The following is a 22,251-nucleotide window of genomic DNA, read 5'->3' on the forward strand; positions in this document are numbered from 1 at the left end:
AAAAAGATCTGGACAAACTGCAAACATGGTCTGAAGTAAACAGGATGAAATTCAATAAGGACAAATGCAAAGTGCTCCATTTAGGAAGGAACAATCAGTTGCACACATAAAAATGGGAAATGACTGCCTAGGAAGGAGTACTGTGGAAGGGATCTGGGGGTCATAGTGGACCACATGCTAACTATAAGTCAACAGTGTAACACTGCTGCAAAAAGAACGAACATCATTCTGGGATGTATTAGCAGATGTGTTGTAAGCAAGACACGAGAAGTAATTCTGTTCTACTCTGCGCTGATTAGGCCTCAGTTGGAGTATTATGCCAAGTTCTGGGTGCCATATTTCAGGAAGGATGTGGAGAAATTGGAGAGAGTCCAGAGAAGAGCAACAAAACTGATTAAAGGTCTAGAAAACATGACCTCTGAGGGAAGATTGAAAAAATTACGTTTGTTTAGTCTGGAAAAGAGAAGACTGAGAGAGGACATGATGACAGTTTTCAAGTATGTAAAAGGTTGTTACAAGGAGGAGGGAGGAAATTTGTTCTTCTTTACCTCTGAAGATAGGACAAGAAGCAATGGGCTTAAATTGCAGCAAGGGAGATTTAGGTTGGATGTTAGGAAAAAATTCCTAACTGTCAGGGTGGTTAAGCACTGGAATAAATTGCCAAGGGATGTTGTGGAGTCTCCATTATTGGAGATTTTTAAGAGCAGTTTAGACAAACACCTGTCAGGAATGGTCTAGATAATACTTAGTTCCGCCACAAGTGCTGGGGACTGGATTAGATGACCTCTCGCGATCCCTTCCAGTTCTATGATTCTATGATTATTTATAATGCAGCAGCAGTGCCATGTTGTACACAATCATAACATAACAAAGAGACCATGCCTTCCTCTAAGAGCTTACAGTCTAAGTGTACAGTAAGAGACATATGAATGATACAATAGACAGGGATGCACAAAGTAACACTGAGACAATTACAGTTTTCACAGGACAGCATGATACAAGGAGAAAAATTCTGATGTTAGAGAGAGCTTTAATTAAGCAGATAAAGACATAAAATCCAATGTCTAGAAGTTGAAACTAGACAAATTTAAATGGAAAATAAGGCACACATTTTTAATAGGATAATTAAGCATTGGAACAGATTACCAAGGGATGTGATGGATTCTCTGTCACTTGAAATCTTTAAATCTAGATTGGGCATCTTTCTAAAAGAGATGCTCCAGTTCAACCACAAGTTACATAAGAATGGCCTTGCTGGGTCAGACCAATGGTCCATCTAGCCCAGCATCCTGTCTTCTGACAGCGGCTGGTGCCAGGTGCTTCAGAGGGAATGAACAGAACAGGCAATCACTGAGTGATTCATTCCCTGCTGTCCACTCCCAGCTTCTGGCAATCACAGTCTACGAACATCCAGAGCATGGGGTTGCATCCCTGACCATATTGACTAATAGCCATTGATGGACCTATCCTTCATGAATACATCTAGTTCTTTTTTGAATCTCGTAGTTTTGGCTTCACAATGTCCCCTGGCAATGAGTCCCACAGGTTAACTGTGTACTGTGTAAAGACGTACACAAGCTACTGGGCTCAGGGTATGAATCATGAAGTGCAATTCTATCTCTTGTGTTGTGCAGATCAGTCTAGAATCAGATGGTTATTACGGTCCTTTTTTTCCATCCAATTTATGAGATGCTGAGATACTACTTCAGGGGTGCACAAATTTTTTAGCCTGAGGGCCACATCTGGGTATAAAAATTGGATGGTGGGCCATGAATGCTCATGAAATTGGGGGTTTGGGTGTGGGAGGGGGTGAGGGCCCTGACTGGGGGTGAAGGCTCTGAGGTGGGACCAGAAATGAGTTCAGGGTGTGGGAGGGGGCTCCGGGCTGGGACCGGGGGCTGGTGTGTGTGTGTAAGGACTCTGGCTGGGGGTGTGGGCTCTGGGGTGGAGCTGAGGATGAGGGGTTTGGGATGCAAGAAGGTGCTCCAGGCTGGGACCAAGGGGTTCAGAGGGTGGGAGGGGGATAAGGGCTGGGGCAGGTGGAGTGGAAGGCGCCGGCTGGGAGTGCAGGCTCTGGAGTGGGGCTGACGTGTTTGGGCTGCAGGAGAGTGCTCCAGGCTGGGACTGAAGGGTTGGGTGGCGGGAGGGGGATCAGGGCTGGGGCAGGTTGGGGCAATGGGGGGGGGGAGCCCTCAGAGGTACAGGCTCCAGGTGACACTTACCTCAAGTAGCTCCCGGAAGCAGCGGCATGTCCCCCCTCTGGCTCCTATGCAGAGGTACAGAGCCGGTCATGGGGCTCTGCACGCTGCCCCATGTGCAGGTGCCATCCCTGCAGCTCCCATTGGCCACAGTTCCCGGCTGCAGGGGTGGTGCTTGGGGAGGGGGCAGTGTGCAGAGACCCCTCTGGCTGTCCCAGCTGGAGCTCAAGGTCTGGATTAAAAGGCCTGATGGGCTGGATGTGGCTCACGGGCCTTAATTTGCCCCTCGCCCCACCCCCATGATATTTCTTTCATGTACCCTGAGCTCCAGGAGAGAAGCCCTAAGCCTCACCTTTTTAAGTGCGATTATTATTTTTGCAGCAGTTTGAAGCCTTCAGGGGTTGGACTTTGCCAGTTGAGAGAGCTCAAGCTTTTCTAGGAAAGCTGTTATCTTTGCTCTAGGGCCTCAACTTTCATTTTAAAAATGAAGTATCTAGCCTTATGGTTGTGAAGACAATCTTCAAAATATGCCCCAACTTTAACCAATTCCATGAAGTCTGTCTGAGTCTGCAGGCAGACTGAAAAATAAAAAACGGTTACCTACCTCTTGGTAACTGTTGTTCTTCGAGATATGTTGCTCATGTGAATTCCAGCTAGGTGTGTGAGTGCCGCATGCAGTCGCCGGAAGGTTTTTTCCCCAGTGGTATCCATAGGGTCAGCTCTGGAGCCCGCTGGAGTCACACCTTCATGGTGCTGTATATAGGACCCTGCCGACCCCCCCCCCCCAATCTCTTCAGTTCCTTCTCGCCAGCTGACTCCGATAGAGGGATAGGTGGGTGAGTCTTAGAATGGACATAGCAACACATCTCGAAGAACAACAGTTTTGAAAAGGTATATAACTTTTTTTTTCTTCGAGAGCTTGCTCATATAGAGTCCAAGTAGGTCACTCCCAAGCAGTCCCTAGACAGAGGGGTCGGAGGTCACGCAGCTTGCATCACTGATTCACTGATTGAAGTACTGCCCTTGCAAATGTGGCATTGTCTCTGATGAAGGGTTAAAATCCATGTGCATTTTATATAACAATCTGGTCTATGGATTGTGCCAGCTCTTTTCCAGACCCAAAGTCCAGAGTATGGTCAAGAGACCAGAGGCCTAGCAAACAGTGATCAGCTAAGAGAAAGCTGGGGTAAACAGATAATCTTGTTTTGCTAAAATAAGATTAGTCAGCAAATTTCCAGGTTTTGGAGCTAAGAACTAAATAATTGTGTCTTATTCAGAGTTGCGCATTGAATAAAGAATCCCTGTTCCTATTGTGATAGTTTCTTCTGTAGGGAGATGTTCTTCCCACAGATCCAACCTTGAGTTTATGAAAAGTTGGCACATGTCAGTATAAGATATGGCAGCCTCCCACCTCCCCTTCCAAGGGACCAATCCCTTGCCTTAAGACATAAAGAAGACAATCTTTATTGCCATATACTTTCACTGTTTCTTTGCTTTAACCCTTAGGAATGTACCTGGTGGACAGTCAAAGGAGTTGCTCCATTCCTATGGACCCCAAATCAGAATTCAACATGTATATTTGATACTAATAACATTTTATCAAAGTATTAATTAAATGTTAACTTGCTAACTTGAGACCATGGGTGGAGACATTATGTAACCTGTTAACCACTGGCTACTGTGCTATCTTGTCTTGCTGCAAAACCTATCCCAGGGTGCCTACCCCCTCACTTTCCCCCATCCATGGAAAATCTATATATTCTATTGTAATCAACTGATTGGCAGTGTGTCTGAGCCTAATAAGCAAGGTGACACTCCGCCAGTGCTGTGTGTAATAAAATCCTATGCTTGACCTCTAAAGAGTGTGGATTTTTGTCCTTCAGCTGACTTGCTGTACAATAGCATAATGCAAACTAAAGGTGTACATAGACGACCATGTTGCAGCTCTACAGATTGGGACCTGTGCCAGAAAAGCTGCTGAAAATGTCTGAGCCCTAATGGAGTGTGCTGTCAGTGCGGGTGCATGTATCTTTGCCAAATCATTGCATGCACGAATACGAGATGTGATCCACAATGAGATTCTCTGGGATGACACCGGGCAGCCCTTCATTCTGTCAGCTATTGCTACATAACGCTGAGTTGTCTTCCAAAACAGTTTTGTCCTTTCAATATAAAAGGCCAATGCCTACCTAATGTCCAGGGAATGGAGTTTTCGCTCTTGGCTGTTAGCATGTGGCTTTAGGTAGAAAACCGAAGAAAGTGTCTTGGTTTGTGTGGAATTGTGAGACCACCTTCAGAAGGAAGGCTGGGTGAGGCTGTAGTCAAACCTTGTCCTTACAGAACATCATATTCAGATGTGAAGGCTTGAGTTCAGAGATCCTCCTGACTGAAGTGATAACTGCCAGGAAAGCCACCTTCCAAGATAGGTAGAGCAGTGAACAAGTCGCTAGAGGCTCAAACGGGGTCTCATTAATCTTGATTGTACAAGATTGAGATCCCATGCAGGGACTGGTTGTCGCATTTGGGGGTATAACCTGTCCAGCACCTTGAGAAAAACAGCCAACAACTGAGTTAGCAAAGACTGATTGGTCAGCCACCCAGGGGTGGCACGCCAAAATCGCAGCCAAGGGAACCTTTATGGAGGACCCTGACAGCTTGCTGTTTTAGGTGCAACAAATAGTCCAAAATGGAGGGTATTGACGACTGCAAGGTGAAGTCCCCTTCTGCATTGACCAGATGGAAAATCTTTTCCACTTAGCCAGGTATGTGGCCCTAGTGGATGGTTTCCTGCTCCCGAGGACCTCTCTAATGGGTCCTGACCATACCAACTCCAAGGGGCTTGGCCATGGAGTTTCCATGCTGTGAGGTAGAGAGACTTGAGGTTGGGATGTTGAACATGGCTGTGGTCCTGTGTGATCAAGTGTGGAACTAGGGGCAGGCTGATTGGTGTCTCCACCAACAGGTTTAGGAGTGTTGTATACCAGTGCTGACTTGGCCAGGCTGGAGCTATCAATATCAAAGGCGACCTTTCCTTCCTGACCTTCAGCAGAGCCTTGTGAATGATGAATGATGGGTGGAAATGTGTAAAACAAGTTGTCCTTCCAGGGAAGGAGGAATGTGCTTGCGATCGAGCCCCGGCTGTGATTCAGGAGGGAACAGAACTGCAGGCACTTCCTGTTGTGTCTTGTTGCAAACAAGTCTATGTGGTGTCAAGTATCAGAGGGGTAGCCGTGTTAGTCTGGATCTGTAAAAAGCAACAAAGAGTCCTGTGGCACCTTATAGACTAACAGAAGTATTGGAGCATAAGCTTTCGTGGGTGAATACCCACTTCATCAGACGCAGTGGGTATTCACCCACGAAAGCTTATCCTCTAATACTTCTGTTAGTCTATAAGGTGCCACAGGACTCTTTGTCACTTTTTACAAATCTATGTGGGGAACTTCTCACCTTTGGAAGATGCTGTTCATAATGTTCGGGCAAATAGACCACTCGTGGTTGCAGAAGGACCGGCTGAGATGGTACACCAACTCGTTTTCGGATCCTAGAAGGTAAGAAGCCTTGAGGGCTTCCTGACACAGGGGAGAGGAACATGTTCCACCCTGTCTATTTATATAAAACATTGCTGTTGTATTGTCCCTCATGACCAATAAAGATTTTCCCTCCAGTAAGGCTTGAAAGGTCAAGCAGGCCAGGAATACTACTCTTAGCTCTCTAACGCTGATGTGGAGCGAGACCTCCTCTTGGGACCAGAGGCCTTGAGTCCTCAGCTTCCCCACCCCACCCCTGACCTGTCTGTAACCGGAGATAGTGCAGGGTGAGGTCTTGAGAAGGAAGCCCTTGCGCAGACCATTCATGTATTGAGCCACCACAGGAAGGCCTCGACTACCAAAGAGGGAAGCGCAACCACTTTGTCCAAGTCGTCGTCCAAGTGGTCTCGTCTTGGGCAATACGCTAATGCCAGCCAAGACAGAGGAGGCCTGAGCCACAGTCTTGCTTGCTGAATCATATACATACATGCCACCACGTGCCACAGAAGTTTCAGGCAGTTCTATGACATGATAGTAGGATAGTAGTGCCTGAGGTCCTCTATGATGGAAAAAATAGCTTGGAAACGAGACTCCGGGAGCAATGCTATGGCTTGCTTTGAATCCAGTACAGCCCATATGAACTCTATCCTCCGAGTGGGAGTAAGAGTCAACTTTTGTGTATTTACCAATAGGCCTAGCCCAAGGGTGGGCAAACGTTTTGGCCTGAGGGCTACATCTAGATATGAAAATTGTATGGTGGGCCAAGAATGCTCACAAAATTGTGGTTTGGGGACCAGGAGGGGGTGAGGGCTCCAGCTGGGGTGTGGACTCTGGGATGGGGCCAGAAATGAGGAGTTCAGGGTGTGGGAGGGGGCTCCAGGCTGCGGCAGGGGGCTGGGGTGTGGGGTGAGGGCTCCGGCTGGGGGTGCAGACTCTGAGGTGGGGCTGGAGATGAGGGATTTGGGGTGCAGGAAGATGCTCCGGGCTGGGACCGAGGGGTTTGGAGAGCAGGAGGGGGATCAGGGCTGGGGCAGGGGATTAGGGAATGGAGGAGGTTAGGGGTGGAGGCTCTGGGTAGTGCTTACCTCAAGCAGCTCCTGGACACAGCGGCATGTCCCCTTTCCATCTCCTATGCGGAAGTGCAGCCAGGCAGCTCTGCACGCTGCCCCGTCCACAGGTGCTGCCCCTGCAGCTCCCATTGGCTGCGGTTCCCAGCCAATGGGAATTGAGGGTGTCTCTTGGGGTGGGAGCAGCGTGTGGAGCCCCCTAGCTGCCCCTTATATGTAGGAGCTGGAGGGAGGACATGCTGCTGCTTCTAGGAGCCGCACAGAGCCACAGCATGCACAGAGAGGGGAAAGCCCCCAACCCCACTCCCCGACTGGAGTGCCAGAGTGGGGCAAGTCAACAACCCCAGTCCCTGGCAGGAGCTCAAGGGCCGGATTAAAAGGTCTGATGGGCTGGACACAGCCCGTGAGCCATAGTTTGCCCACCTCTGGCCTAGTCTGTCAAAAGTTGACCTTATCAGGTCCACGTGCTCTTCTTTCTGCACCCTGGTGTGTGCCTTGATCAGCTGGTCATCGAGGTATGGAAACACCTGTATACTTTGTTTCCTCAGGAAAATGGCAACGACTGCCATGCACTTGGTGAACACGTGAGGAGCCACTGAGAGGCAGAAGGGGAGGACCATAAACTGATAGTAGGTATGGTTCACTATGAACCTGAGGAAACTTCCATGATTTGGGATTATTGATACGTGAAAATACACATCCTTCAAGTTGAGGATGGCATACCAATCCCCTGGATCCAAGAAAGGAATGACCCATGCAGAACCTCAGCTTCTTCATGAAGCTGTCTAAAATGGGTCTAAGACCACCTTTGGCTTTTGCAATTAGAAAACAGTGGGAGTAGAGCCCTTTGCTCCTTAACTCCCAGGGGACACCCCCCTACTGCTCCCATTCTTAGGAGCATCTGTATTTCCTGTATTAAGAGTTGCTCTTAAGTGTCCGTGAAGAGGAACAGGGAAGGAATGTGGGAAAGGGTGTGGGAAGGAGGGAGACAACTGAATCAAAGGGAATATCCCAATCCAATCATGCATAGCACCCACTGATCTGAAATAATCAGGGCCCATGCACAATAGAAGTGGGATAAATGATCCAAAACCCACAGGTGAGGTAGATCCAGGATCTACAGGACACTGTTCTTGCTCTTCTGGCTTGCAAAGATGACGCGGTGCTGGTTCCTCAGGCTCGTTGTTGACCTCGGTGCTGGGTCTGGTGCCAGTCTTGGTATTGCAGGAATGCTCACGGGTCAAAGGAGGGAGCAGAGGAGCTCTTCCTTCAGAGGCAACTGATAGTGACCCCCTTGAATACGAACTCTGGGCCTGATGAAATGCCCATGGGGTCCAAAAGGGTCATTGTGCAGGCACTTGCCACTGCGCTGGTCAGGACACAGGAAGGAGAGACTGCCCTGCATCAGGCCTTAGGTGCCGATGCCGCGAGTGGTGCTGACTTATCTTTGAGGCATAAGACTCTGCCTCCAACGATGAAGATTTGCTCCGTGGCGACCAGGTGAGTCGATGCGGGATGGTGTTGGAGAGTGGTGCTGAAGAGAAGTTGACTGGTGCCACGACATGCCTGCCTTGTCTATAGATGGCACCGAGTGCCTTTGTGGTGCCAGTGGTCTGGCATCAGGTGCCTTCTCACACCTGGGGAGAGACAGCAGTGCCATAAGGGCTATAAGGTCCCTAGCTGCTTCAAAAGTCTCCGGCATAGAGGGAAGCTCTAGTGTCCCTCCATGGTACTTCCTCGGAGGGGAGTCCAGAGGCACTGGGCTTGACAGACCCCTCAGCAAGGCCGGAGTCCATGGTGCTGCATTAGATGGCCTGAAGCTGGAGTGGCCTGGTGCAGGTCGCATTCCTCTCAAACCCTCATGCTCAGCTGTGTTCAGTGTGGGTGAGCACCTCCTATCCATCTTTCCATGCTTCTTTTGCAGCACTGGTGACTGGGAGCAGTGCTGCATCTCCCCACATGAGGAGCTCTTTGGTGCCAGAGAGAGTCCTGATGGTGCAGAAGACCCTTAGTCCCAGAGTCTTTCCTCAGTGCTGGGAGCTCCCTCATTGAAGCCAGTGCACTCCACACTGATGCAGACATGCTGGGTGCCAGTTCAGACGGACTCGGCTCTGAATGTGGGCGGAGAGCTGGCTCCATCAAGAGGAGTTTCAGTCTCTGGTCCCTCTCCTTTTTCATTCTGGGACAAAATCACCTGCAAATCTTGCAATGGTCTTTTTGATGGGATTCTCCCATACACTTCAAACATGACATGTGGGGATCACCCCTAGGCATAGGCTTTTGGCAAGCCCCGCTCGGTTTAAACCTTGAGACCAACGCATGCCCCGATCTCAGAGAAAAAGGGGTAGGATTGACCCTGATAAGTCATTAACTTACTATACCAAAACGTTAACTCTATTAACTATTACAAGAAGAAAGAAAAGAATCCGCTAGGGAATCACTTGCCGAAGCAAAAGAGAACCACTGTTTCAACAACCATCATGGGCACTATGAAGGAACTGAAGAGGCCGGGGGCTGGCACCATGAAGGCTTGACTGCAGGGGGCTCCAGAGCTGACCCTACAGATAACACTAGGAGAAAAACCTTCTGGCAATTGTACATGCGGCGTGCATGCAGCTACTTAGAATCAACATGAACAAGCACTCGAAGAACAATAGTTCTGAGAGATGTGAGCTAGTCCGTTCATCTCCACGTGGCATTAACAATGAAGCATAATGATGATAATTTAGGTATGGACATTAATTCATTCAATGCTGATTAAAGCATGCTGGAAAGAAGAGGCACAATCATTACTGAAGATCTGCACAATATACTCTGAGTGGCAGTTCATTTTGGCATCACATGTGGACAGAGCATAGAATGTAGGCAATGCATGGGAGGTTGTCACCATTTTTTATTTTCCAGTTTCACCATTGATGGTCCCTCCAACCATATTTAACCCATTTTCTATTGTAAAAATTACAGAGCCTTGCAATAGTTAAAATTTATTTTTTACAGTAAAAATTAATAGGCTACCAATTCTTGTGGAAAGGGTAGCAAACCTCAGACGGAAATAGGGGATGCGGGGGAAGAGGATGATCCTAGATAGTACAGGGAACCTTTAAAATAGAGAGACAAGATTAGGAAAAAAAGAGAAAAAATAAATATATTTGAAACAACAGAATCTGTTCTCTAGCATCTTCTCTCTCATAATCCTAGGAGCTTTTTTCCATAGTAGAAGATTATGGTGCATAGCTTATCTCAAAACTGATTTAAAAATTTTTTTTTTGGAAAATAAAAATGAATGTCAGGATAACAGCAATGAGCCACTATAGGACAGGCATTAGTCAGTCAGAAGTGCACTTGATGGCCGAGAGTGCTAGACTCTGTGCGTCAAAACACAATTAAGGCCTGCACACGTACATCCTATTGCTATATTGGTGCAGTTACCAATCTTCTAAATGCCCTCTCTGTATTTCCAATTAAACTTACTTCTTACCTCTCTCTGGAGGCGCTCCATTAACTCTGTATATTCTCTCTGCTCCCTAAGGCGCTTCTCCCTTGCTCTGCAAGCCAGGATGCGACGGAAAGCACACTGCAACGTTAGCACAGCCTTTTCTTTGTAGTTAAGTTCTGTGTGGTGCATAGAGAATGAATGAAGATAGACTGCAACCCAATGTGGATATGAGACAGTAGAATGGCAGGCAGAATTCAATGTTCATAAATGCAAGGTAATGCACAGTGGAAGGAATAATTTAAACTTCTGGTACATAGTTTAAAGGTAACCAGCCACTCAGAAAGAAGATTTGGGAATCACTGTGAACAACTGGTCAATGTGCAGCAGTGGTCAAAGACTAGAAACGATAGGATATCCACGATTGTTACTCAGAACACTGATTTGTGCATTTAAATGACAAAATAGATATTTTTCAGCTCTAACTTCTAGGAACTCCATAAAGGTAATAATTGGAGATATACCAATTTCCTAGAACTGGAAGGGACCTTGAAAGGTCATTGAGTCCAGCCCCTTACCTTCACTAGCAGGACCAATTTTTGCCCCAGATCCCTAAGTGGTCCCCTCAAGGATTGAACTCACAACCCTGGGTTTAGCAGGCCAATGCTCAAACCACTGAGCTATCCCTCCCCCTTCTCCTATAGCTATCTGGCCTGACCCTGTCACAGTACCCACTTCATGGTAGTTGTGTCAAGCCTGCTGATAGTTGTGATAGTTCCAATCAGACCAGAGAGATTGTTCAAATGGAAAAGACAGCTACCTTTTCCGTAACTGGTGTTCTTCGAGAGATGTTGCTCATGTCTATTCCACAAGAGATGTGCATGCTTGCCACATGCTCTGGTGTCAGAAGTTTTTCCCCTAGCAGTACCTGTAGGGGAGCACCCCTAGTGACTCCTGGAGTGGCGCCTCCACAGCGCGATATAAGGGGTGCTGCGTGCTCCCCTCACTCTCAGTTCCTTCTTGCCAGACAACTCCGACAGAGGGGAAAGCGGGCGGGATGTGGAATACACCTGAGCAACACATCTCGAAGAACACCAGTTACGGAAAAGGTAACTGTCTTTTCTTTTTTGAGTGATTGCTCATGTGTATTCCCCAATAGGTGATTCCAAGCTATATCTGTTGGAGCTGGGTAGGCGTTCACAAACTCTCGGGACAGAGCACAGCCCTGCCGAACCTGGCGTTTTCCCTGGTCTGGGAGACGATTGCATAATGTGAGGTGAATGTGTGAACTGAAGACCAAGTGGTAGCCCTGTAAATGTCCTGAATGGGGACATAGGCTAAAAAGGCAGCCGATGAGGCTTGTGCCCTAGTCAAGTGTCCCCTCACAATTGACAGCGGAGAAATTCCCACCAGGTCATAACAAGTACTGATGGACGAGGCAATCCAGTTGGAGAGCCGCTGAGTGGAGATCGGCCAACCCCTCATGCATTTGTCCGAGGCAATGAACAGCTGCAAAGACTTCCCGAACAGCTCAGTCCATTCCAGGTAAAAGGCCAGAGTCCATCTCACATCCAGCGTGTGGAGGCGGTCAAAAAAGCAAACAGGATGTTAGGAATCATTAAAAAGGGGATAGAGACTAAGACTGAGAATATATTATTGCCCTTATATAAATCCATGGTACACCCACATCTCGAATACTGTGTACAGATGTGGTCTCCTCACCTCAAAAAAGATCTTCTAGCACTAGAAAAGGTTCAGAAAAGGGCAACTAAAATGATTAAGGGTTTGGAGTGGGTCCCATATGAGGAAAGATTAAAGAGGCTAGGCCTCTTCAGCTTGGAAAAGAGGAGACTAAGGGGGGATATGATAGAGGTATATAAAATCATGAGTGATGTTGAGAAAGTGGATAAGGAAAAGTTATTTACTTTTCCATAATACAAGAACTAGGGTACCAAATGAAATTAATAGGTAGCAGGTTTAAAACAAATAAAAGAAGTTCTTCACACAGCGCAGTCAACTTGTGGAACTTCTTACCTGAGGAGGTTTGAAGGCTGGGACTAAAACAATGTTTAAAAGGGAACTGGATAAATTCATGGTGGTTAAGTCCATAAATGGCTATTAGCCAGGAAGGGTAAAGAATGGTGTCCCTAGCCTCTGTTCATCAGAGGATGGAGATGGATGGCAGGAGAGAGATCACTTGATCATTGCCTCTTAGCTTCATTCCCTCTGGGGCACCTGGCATTGGCCACTGTTGGTAGACAGATACTGGGCTAGACGGACCTTTGGTCTGACCCGGTAAGGCTGTTCTTATGTTCTTATGCTCCTCACTTGGCACGTGGGGCCTGGGGCAGAGGACCGGTAGGAAAATGTCCTGACCCATGTGGTAGGCTGAGACCACCTTCAGGAGGAAGGAAGAATGTGGGCGGAGCTGGACCTTATCCTTAAGGAACACCGTGTACAGGAGCTTGGAGGTCAGGGCCCTGAGTTGTGAGACTCGCCTAGACAATGTGATCGCTACCAGGAAGGCTACCTTCCACAAGAGGTGCGCCCAGGATCACGCAGCTAGCGGCTCAAATGGGGGACCCATCAGCCAAGCCAAGTTCAAGTCCCATTGCAGGACTGGGGGCCTAATGTAAGGGAAGACATGATCCAATCCCTTAAGGAATCAGCCAGTCATGGCATGGGAGAATACCGTGTGCTCCCGCACCGGCGGATGGATGGCCGATATGGCTGCCAAGTGCACCTTGACAAACGAGGTCGCCAGGCCCTGGGCTTTAATGTTAAAGAGGTAATCCAAAATGAGCACCTTCACTAGCGGGAAGAAGGACCTGAGGGTGTGGGGAGAGTGCAGTGCCCCTTATACCGTGTCATGGAGGCGCCACTCCAGGGTTCTCTAGGGGTGCTCCCCTACAGGCAGGACCAGCGCTAGGGGTTTTAGCGCCGTAGGAGCACGGCAATTTCGCCACCCCGCACGCTGGACCCGCGGCTCCGGTGGAGCTGCCGCAGTCGTGGCTGCAGATGGTTGGCTGCTCCCGTGGCTCTGGTGGAGCTGCCACAGTCTTGCCTGCGGGAGGTCCATCGGAGCGGCGGGAGCAGCCGACCGTCCGCAGCCATGACTGCGGCAGCTCCACTAGAGCCGCGGGAGCAGCTGATCATCCGCAGCCACGACTGCGGCAGCTCCACTGGAGCCGCCTGCTGCCCCCTCTGGCAAAACGCCACCCACCAATAATCCTGGCACCCTAGGCGATTGCCTAGGCCGCCTAAATAGAAGCGCCAGCCCTGCCTACAGGTACTGCTAAGGAAAAAACTTTCGACACCAGTGCACGTGGCAAGCACACACACCTATTGTTGAATACACATGAGCAATCACTCGACGAAGAATGCGATTTCCTTTCACTCTGTTAGACAACCTGGGATAACTGTTTTGCTATTTAATATCCTGGAGATAGAAGGAAATACAGTAACTAATCCAGGACCCAGGCTGACATTTAAAAAAAAAAAAAAAGTACCAATTTTCACTAGCTTGTGATTAAATTTCTGCGTCCAGCCCATGTTAAAGTGCCTTATTATTAATTAGTGTGTATCTTGGATGACCAACATGTTGATAGCATTCAATATGAATAAGCAATACTGTTGTAATGGGTAAAAGTGCTCCATACACAGTGGTGCAAGCAGAATTCATTTCTTACCAGTATGCTGCACCAGCTAAAGGGGAGTTGGGCACATGTGACCTCCCCTCATGACCCCCCCCTCCACCCCTACCCCATGGCCCTGCGCTTTCCCCCTCCCTTCCCCATGATCCATCCCGTTACCAGAAGGTGGGGGTGGTTTCTGTCCTCCTCTCACTGCGCCAGAGATTTCTGAACCACAGGGCTCTCTGGAACTGCAGAGGCAAAAGGATCAGAATGTGGGGCCACTAGGCAACCCCACACAAGCAGCTCCTCTGGCACGGCTGTACCACCCCCAGCCCTTCCATGCAGCTGAGTCTCCTGAGTCCTGGCTGGGGTCTGTACAGCAGCCCCACTGGAGGACAGGGCTGGGCTGGGCTGGAGGCAGTACAGCCACGCTGGAGAAGCTACTGGCATGGGGTTGCCTAGTGGCCACACGTTCTGCATCTTTCGCTGCTGCGGTTCCCTGCTCCTTTTGCCGACATGGTTCCCAGGAGAGTCCTGAACTGCAGGGCTCTCCTGGGAACCCCAATAGCGAAAGGAGTAGAACGTGGGGCTGCCAGGCAGTCCCACGCTGGCAACTTCTCTAGCACGGCTGTACCACCCCCAGCCCTGTCCTCCTGTGGAATCGCTGTACAGACCCCAGAAAGGACTCAGGAGACACAGCTGTGTGGAAGGACTGGGGGCAGGAATGAGAGAAGTACCACCACGCTGGAGGAGCTGCTGGCGTGGGGGTCACCCAAAGGCCCCATGTTCTGCTCCTCCTGTGTCTTTCTGGTATGGCGTACTGGTTATAAATATCTGACTGGTATGGCATACCGTGCTGCCCTTCTAGCACCACTCTCCATACTATTTACCAAACCAGCTTGAGTGACAATAATACGATTAGGTATTATTTCCCTTTTATATTGTGTGATGGGGCAAGGCCAGACGGCTACAGTAAAGTAGTAAGGAACAGGTATGTTAGCCCCAGGCCATGATGGGATGCGGCTCATACGGGCCAGCCATTGGCTGCAGAAAATGATGTGGGAGGATGATGTAGAGGCATACCTTCTGGCCTTTGAGAGGACAGCCCTATGGGAGGCCTGGCCTCGAGATCAGTGCTCTGGCATCTTGCTCCATTCCTGTGTGGGGAGGCCCAGAAGGCCTACCATGATCTGCCTGAAGAGGCTGCAGCAGACTACCCCCAGAAAGCAGAGATCCTGGCCAGATCTGGGGTAATGACCGCAGTGCGGGCCCAGTGGTATCACGAGTGGAGGTACCAGGAAGACAAAACCCCACGGTCCCAACTGTATGACCTCATCCATCTCGCACGAAAGTGATTGCAAACAGAGTCCCGGAATCCGGAAGAGATACTAGAGGTTCTGGTCATTGACCGATACATGAGGGCACTGCCACCAGATCTCTGCAAATGGGTAGGCCAGAACGATCTATCCACCTGTGATGAGATGATCACGCTGGTAGAAAGACGCATGACAGCCAGGGAATTGATCCGACTACCCAAAGAAAGCCGCTTTCATAGCAAACACCCAACCCCAACCCTGGAAGGTGGAGCAGCCAAACCCCTGGGGAGTCCTAGGTGGAGGAAGAGGGGGGCCGAAAACGAGCGGAGACCCCAAAAGGAAGGGATTGGCCTGAGTGGGGGGAACCCTGGGACTAAACCCCCTAACCCACATGATAAGGGAATGATTAGAAACAATTATAGATGTTATGCATGTGGGGAGTGAGGACACATAGCAGCACAGTGTCAAACTCATATGGCCAGAAAGGACAATATGATCATCTAGTTGACCTTCCACAAAGCAGGCACAGAACCTACCATCCATCTATAAAAACCCTAACTAATGTCGAGTTATTGAAGTCCTCAAATTGTGGTTTGAAGACTCAAGCAGAGAATCCACCAGCAAGTGACCATGCCCCACGCTGCAGGGGAAGCGAAACCCTCCAGAGCCTCTGCCAATCTGCCCTGGCAGGAAAACCCTTCCCACCCAAATATGCGATCAGCTAAACCCTGAGCATGTGGCAAGGCTCCCAAGCACAGTCAGGAAAGAATTCTCTGCAGACTCTATCCCATCCCATCCAACATCCCATTTGCAGACCATTGAGGAGACTTCTGCTGAAATCAAGAAAATTGCCAAAATTAAACTATCCTATATATCCCTCCAAACTTATCAAGCTTAGTCTTAAACCAACATATGTCTTTTGCCCCACTACTCCCTTGGAAGCTGTTCCAGAACCTTCACTCTCTAATGTTAGAAACTTCATCTAATTCAAGTCTGAACTTCAGTGTCCAGTTTGTACCATTCGTCTTTGTCTACATTAGTACGAAGCTTAAATAATCCTCTCCCTCCCTAATAATCCCTAATATTAAATATAGAGCAAGCATATCCCCCAGATCTTCTTTTGGCAGGCAAAAAAGCAAGCTCTCTGAGTCTCCTTTCATAGGCATTTTCCATTCCTCGGATCATACTATAGCCCGTCTCTGAATCCCCTCGTTCCAGTTTGAATCATCTTCTTAACATGGGAGACCAAACATGCACAACAGTATTTCCAGTAAGTCTTCACCACGCTTATACAACGGACTAACACCTCCTTATCTTTGCTGGAATACCTTGCTGATGCAACTAAACGCATTGCTTTTTTAACGCCATACGCATTGGCGGCTTATAGTCATCCTGCGATCAACCAATACCCAAGTCCTTCTCCTCCCCTGTTTTCCAACTGATCGTCCCCAATGTATCTAAAATTCTTATTATTAATCCCCAAGTGCATGACTTGCACCTTTTCACTATTAATTTTCACCCTATTACTATTACTTAGTTAATTCAACTCAAGATCATCTGTCCTGTATCCCGATCTTCTCTGTGTTAGAATACCCCCCAGCTTTGTATCATCCGCAAACTTATTAGCACATTCCCGCTCTTTGTCCAAGTCAGTAACAAAAGTTAAATAAAATTGGTCCAAAACCGATCCTTGAGAACTCCACTAGACCTCCTTCAGCCTACAAGTTTCACCTTCAGTATGACTAGTTGAGTCTCCCCTTAAACCAATTCCTAATCCACTTTCAATTTCATATTCGTCCCATCTTTTCCAATTTAACTAATAATCCCCACGTGGAACCGTGTCAATGCCTTACTGAAATGACGTAAATTAATCTACCGCATTTCCTTGTCTAAATAATCTGTCACCTCTCGAAAAGGCAGATCAGTTGTTTGGCACGATCTACCTCTAGTAAAACATGTTTTAATTTTCCCAGTTACATTGACCTCAATGTCCTTTACTACTTTCTCCTTCAAATTTTTTCCAAGACTTACATACTACAAAACATCAAATTAACAGCCTATATTTTTCGGATCACTTTTTTCCCTTTCTTGAGATGGGAACTACGTTAGCAATTCTCCAGTCGTACGGTACAACCCCAGTTTACCGATTCATAAAATTCTTGCTAACGGCTCGCAACTCAGCGCCAGTTCCTTAATATTTTGAGGAGATTTCCGGTCCTCCGTTTTGCCATTAAGCTGTTAAAGTTTGACTTCCACCTAATGTGGTAATATCTACCTCCATATCCTCATTCCCGTTTAACATCCTTCCATCATCCTAAGCTCCTCATTAGCCTATTAAAGACTGAGGCAAAGTACTTATTTAGATATAGCCATGCCTAGGTTATCTTAAGCTCCATCCATCTCAGTGTATACGGTCCACTTCTCTTTCTTTGTTTTCTTCTTATTTATGTGGCTATAGAACCTTTTACTATTGTTTAATTCCTTTGCAAGGTTCAACTCTACATGGCTTTTAGCCTTTCCTCACTTTATCCCTACATGTTCTGACCTCGACTAAGGTAGCCCTGCTAAGTCCACCTTCTCCACTGTTGTGGCTTTCTGCTTTTCTCGGTAAGGATCACCACTCTAGATGCTTGCTCATACGCAGTCTTTGGTTCTACAACCTCATGCCTCATGGGTTCCTTCTATTCCGCCTTCTTGGATCAGGCTTCGTAGTAGTTTCTTCTGCAGCTTAGATTAAAGTAATCCAGCTGCTCTCGCATTAGATCCACAAGTTTCTGCATGTCCAATCCACTTCCCTATATAATTTCCTGTCGTATAACCTTTTAAAAAGTTAGCCCTGATTGAAGTCAAAAAACTATACGCAGATCTATTTGGTATCTCCATCATTTAACTGAATTAAGTTTCATGACACCCGACAGCACACAAGGTTGTCCCGTACAAACCATTTTTCATTCTACGAGGCCTCCCCACTGTCACCAAAACACCAAATCTAGAAAATGACATCCACTCTTTGCTGTTCTTCTTCAGACTACTGTAAATGAAGTCTCACTATCACATCCAGAAAAATCTGAGCCTATTATAATTCTTGCATAGCACTTGTCTCCAGTCTATATCTGAAGTGAAGTCTCCATGATCACACATATTTCCCCTTGTTTACTTCGCTAAAAACAATTAAAGAGTTATCCATATCCAAATCAATTCCCGGGCGGTCTGTAGCACTACCCCAAGAATACTAGTTCAGGGTAGCTTCGTTAGTAGCTTCTTCTCCAGTGTGATCTTTGCCCAACAGACTCTGTCTTCCATCCATACCCTGTCTTATTTATTTTAAGCTTACAACCTCATACATTGATGTACAACTACTCCCACCTTTGCCTTATTCTTTCTTTCCTAAACAAGCACATAGCCCTTCAATACCCCATACCTCAGACTTACTATTCCAGCACGAGACGCTATGCAATGAACTTGGAGACGGGAGGCCCATGCTCCCCTTATTCCACCATCTTGCGCGCACGCACAATAGCGCCCGCATAACTATACCGGCGGTGGAAGATAATGGAGCAGAGGACTCAGCGCTTGTGGGATCAGGAGGTGCTATCACCCTTATATAGGTAAGCTGGTAAAGTAACCGCTCACACAAGCCAAACGCATGCAGTGACATGCATGCATGGGGTTGTCTAGACATTACCCCCATCCGTGGAGATAGCGGTCAGGGGACCCATTGGGGACGTAGGCGTAGTTCCTAACTCTATATCCTGTAGGTCATTGAGGGACTATCAGGGTTTGTAATTTACTCCCATGGCGCGCGCTGGAGTGCGGTGGGACCTGTTGGACAGCAATTCATTGGGGGATGTCAACCACCATTGTTTTTTTCTGAGTTTTCTTAGGTCTATTCTCAGCCCCCCAAAAGGCCCAGAGCAAAAAACAGAAGGAAGGCGTCAGCCTTGGGAACCGATCCTGTCAGAGGGCCAGAAGATGCCAGTAGACAGATGGACACGAGCAAGCCTCAGGAAACTACAACATGGACAGGTGTGAGCGGGCTGCCCAGGGCCATGTGGTGATGAGCTGTTGGAAGAAGCAGAAGGTGGCCCCTGGGAGCTCAGGGAGTTGTCCTGGAGAGGACTTTCGGCAGAACCGCGAGGGACCCTAGATATGATAATCAGGAAGAGGTGCTGAGATAGATGGGATACCAGTGGAGGGCGGTCTGGAAGGTTCGGGACCCTATTTATAGTGAAGAAGATTCATTGTACGTGTGTGCAATGCAGGAGCAGGTGGATTATATCACTTCTGGTACCACCAAACATCAAAAAGCCATATGAGCCGCCCTCGTCACCTGTTTGGGGACACTAGGGGTTAGAGAACATCATTGTAGGATCTGCGGAGTTCTTTTGGTCAGGGGCGTACATGAAGTGCCGGTAACTTGCATCTCTTGCCAGAGTGTTCAGTCATAGCCTCGCCCACCTTACGGGCCCTTTGATACCTTTTCCATATCGAGGGTACCTTTTGCGATACCTGATCTGTTGGCCCTAGAAAAAAGACCGGCTTGGGCCACCAATGTGCTGTTGTTTACTAGACTTGCAACCCATACAGAAGCGTTCCCCTACGCAACACAGGCTTCCAAGACATAGCTAAGGAGCTAAGTACAGATCTTTTCCCTGGGTTGAGCTCCCAGAGTACTGATGATCAAGGAACACTTTCGTTTCCAGTTGATGAAGATCTTCTGTTTTCTTCTTTTTCCTTTTTTTTTTTTTTTTTTTTTTTTTTCTCACTGCATCCTGTACAAGCCTACGGACTCTGTATACACACCACAACGACGGCCTTGTGGAAGTCTTCAATGGACTCAGGCTTGATCAGAAAGTGTGACGATGGGAAAGATTGGATTTACCCTATTGCCTTATCATGTTTCGCCATCGGAAGTCCACAAGCTCACGTTTCCTCCGTTTGAATACTAATATGGCTGCCATCCCCGGGCATATTGTATAGCCAAAGAACTGGGAAGAGGAGCCAATCCGGCGGAACATAGTCGAGCTGTATACAGATGAGGATCGGATAGCCGAGTTCACCCATTGTCGGAACACTGGAAAGCACAGAGACACCAGAACCCGTTATATACCACAAGCAAAGCTTCAACGGTTCCAACCAGGGATTGGTATGGTCTGGTGCCACCAGCAGAAGCAAGTGTTGGCCCAGTGGCAGGACCCTAAAAAGTTGATTGAGCTGGGAGAGGTACCTATAAGGTGCGGAGCCAGGCGCAGGAACCTGAGCAAATTTACCACATCTCTTCTAAAACCTTGGCATGATGGAGGCATGCTTGTACCCAGGAGATCCCCCGGAAGATAACTAACAGCAAGTGAGGATATACCCGATTGACCTCCAAAATTGAGGGCGCACTGATTATCACAACGAGATGTGTTCTCTTACAAAACGGGGGAACTGAGACCTATCACCAATTCCGCCTATCCGGAGCAAGTAACACTGGGACCCTACTGAATTCCCAGCAGCCAAAGAGAGAAAAGGGCTGAAGTAGAAATGTTAGATTAGGCGTTATTGAAGAATCCTACAGTCAGTGGTGCAGTCATAGTTCTAGTGCGCTAACTGATGGTCATGAGATTCTGTAAGACTTTCGCCGACGATGAGCTATCCAATTCATGACGCATACACGCATCGACGAATGGTGACCGACTGGTAGTGCCGTTCTTGACACATTGAATCTTGAACAAAGGTATTGCAGATTCCCCTGACCAAAGAAGCTAAGAAAAAGCGTTCTCCACCCGACGGGCTATTCCAGTATCAGTCCTCTTTGGGCTACATGGGGCCCAGACATTCCAGCCTCATGGATAAGCTGCTGCGCCCCATACTAGTTATGCAGCCGCATACTTAGAATGATGTCTCATCTCCCAGATGGGAACCCTTGGAGAAAGTTGAGCATACTAGCACCTTAAGGGGGCTGGGCTCACACTAATCGTAAATGCGCATAGGACTAGCAGAGGCCAAGTACCTGGTGATATTGTAGGAAGGGTATAGTGAAGCCCAACTAATAAGTAGAGGCGATTTAAACTGGCCCGGCGACCGAAAGAAGCAGGCTCCGTGCTTCCTGGGTGTGGCTAGGCTACTCACGGTTTTTTCCACTTGCCAGTAGGGCAAGTCTCTAGGTGGTGAAGGTCCGAGGTCCAGACATGGTGAGTGGACGACGCGGAGAGAGAGCATTATGACTTCGGACAGGCTTCTTGTAATGACCCCATATCTAGCCGGACTTTACCAAGGATTTATTTAGCAAACAGATGCTTCGATGGGTTGGGGGTGGTTCTGTGCAATGTTGGAAGAAGAAAACCATCCTTACCTAGCAAGAAGCTGCTCCAAGAGAACAGAATATGCAGTAGTCAGAGAGAAGCCTTGTGTCAAATGGCCATGGAGCACTGCGTTATTACCTCTTAGGCGGCGATTTCTCTTGATGATTGACATGCACCCTCAGTGGATGCAGAAAATAAGAAAAGAATGCAAGGGTCACCAGGTGGTCTTCCCTCAACCATTCCAGTTCCGCATACGGCACATGGCTGGATGACCATGGCAAATGATGGTCTTCGGCACACTGCTGGCGTCCAACGTTGCCAACCTTGGTGTTGCGCGGCTGGAGGAGATTGATGCGGGCAAGGCCAGATGGCTACAGTAAAAGTAACGGAACAATAGTTAGCCCAGGCTAAACAATCCTATCATGGTAACCAAATGCAGTTGCTCCAGGTTTGATCAAGCCTGAGCCAATTAAGATCTTTCTAGAGGCAGGAGGAGTCACATTTAGATTGGCACTGCAGCAATCAAATGGCTGCTCGGCACACTCTTAAAAGAGTCTCCAGTAGTCAGGAGAGCATTGGCGGTAGGGCGTGTGGAGCTAGCAGAAGGGCAGGAGTGAGAGTGAGAGACAGCGATGGGGACTTGAGGAGTAAGCGTTATCAGACAGCCAGGAGGAGTCTGTGGTGAGGATAAAGAGTGTTTGGAGAAGCGGCCATGGGGAGTTAGCCAAGGGAGTTGTTAGCTGTCATGCAGCTGTACAAGGAGACCTTTAGACAGCTGCATCACAGGG

General features: G+C 48.1%; 1 protein-coding gene across 3 annotated transcripts in view; it reads right to left on the minus strand.

Moving 5' to 3' along the window:
• IQANK1 (IQ motif and ankyrin repeat containing 1) overlaps window positions 1-22,251 on the minus strand; it is a 160,130-nt gene that overhangs the window by 78,646 nt on the left and 59,233 nt on the right. For all 3 annotated transcript variants that reach the window (XM_075063360.1, XM_075063358.1, XM_075063359.1), the window contains exon 4: window positions 10,271-10,404. In XM_075063360.1, the coding sequence (XP_074919461.1) occupies window positions 10,271-10,404 (134 nt within the window). The remainder of the gene's footprint in view (window positions 1-10,270; window positions 10,405-22,251) is intronic.

The sequence above is a fragment of the Chelonoidis abingdonii genome, chromosome 2, assembly GCF_003597395.2.
Source record: "Chelonoidis abingdonii isolate Lonesome George chromosome 2, CheloAbing_2.0, whole genome shotgun sequence".
Classification (NCBI taxonomy): domain Eukaryota; kingdom Metazoa; phylum Chordata; order Testudines; family Testudinidae; genus Chelonoidis; species Chelonoidis abingdonii.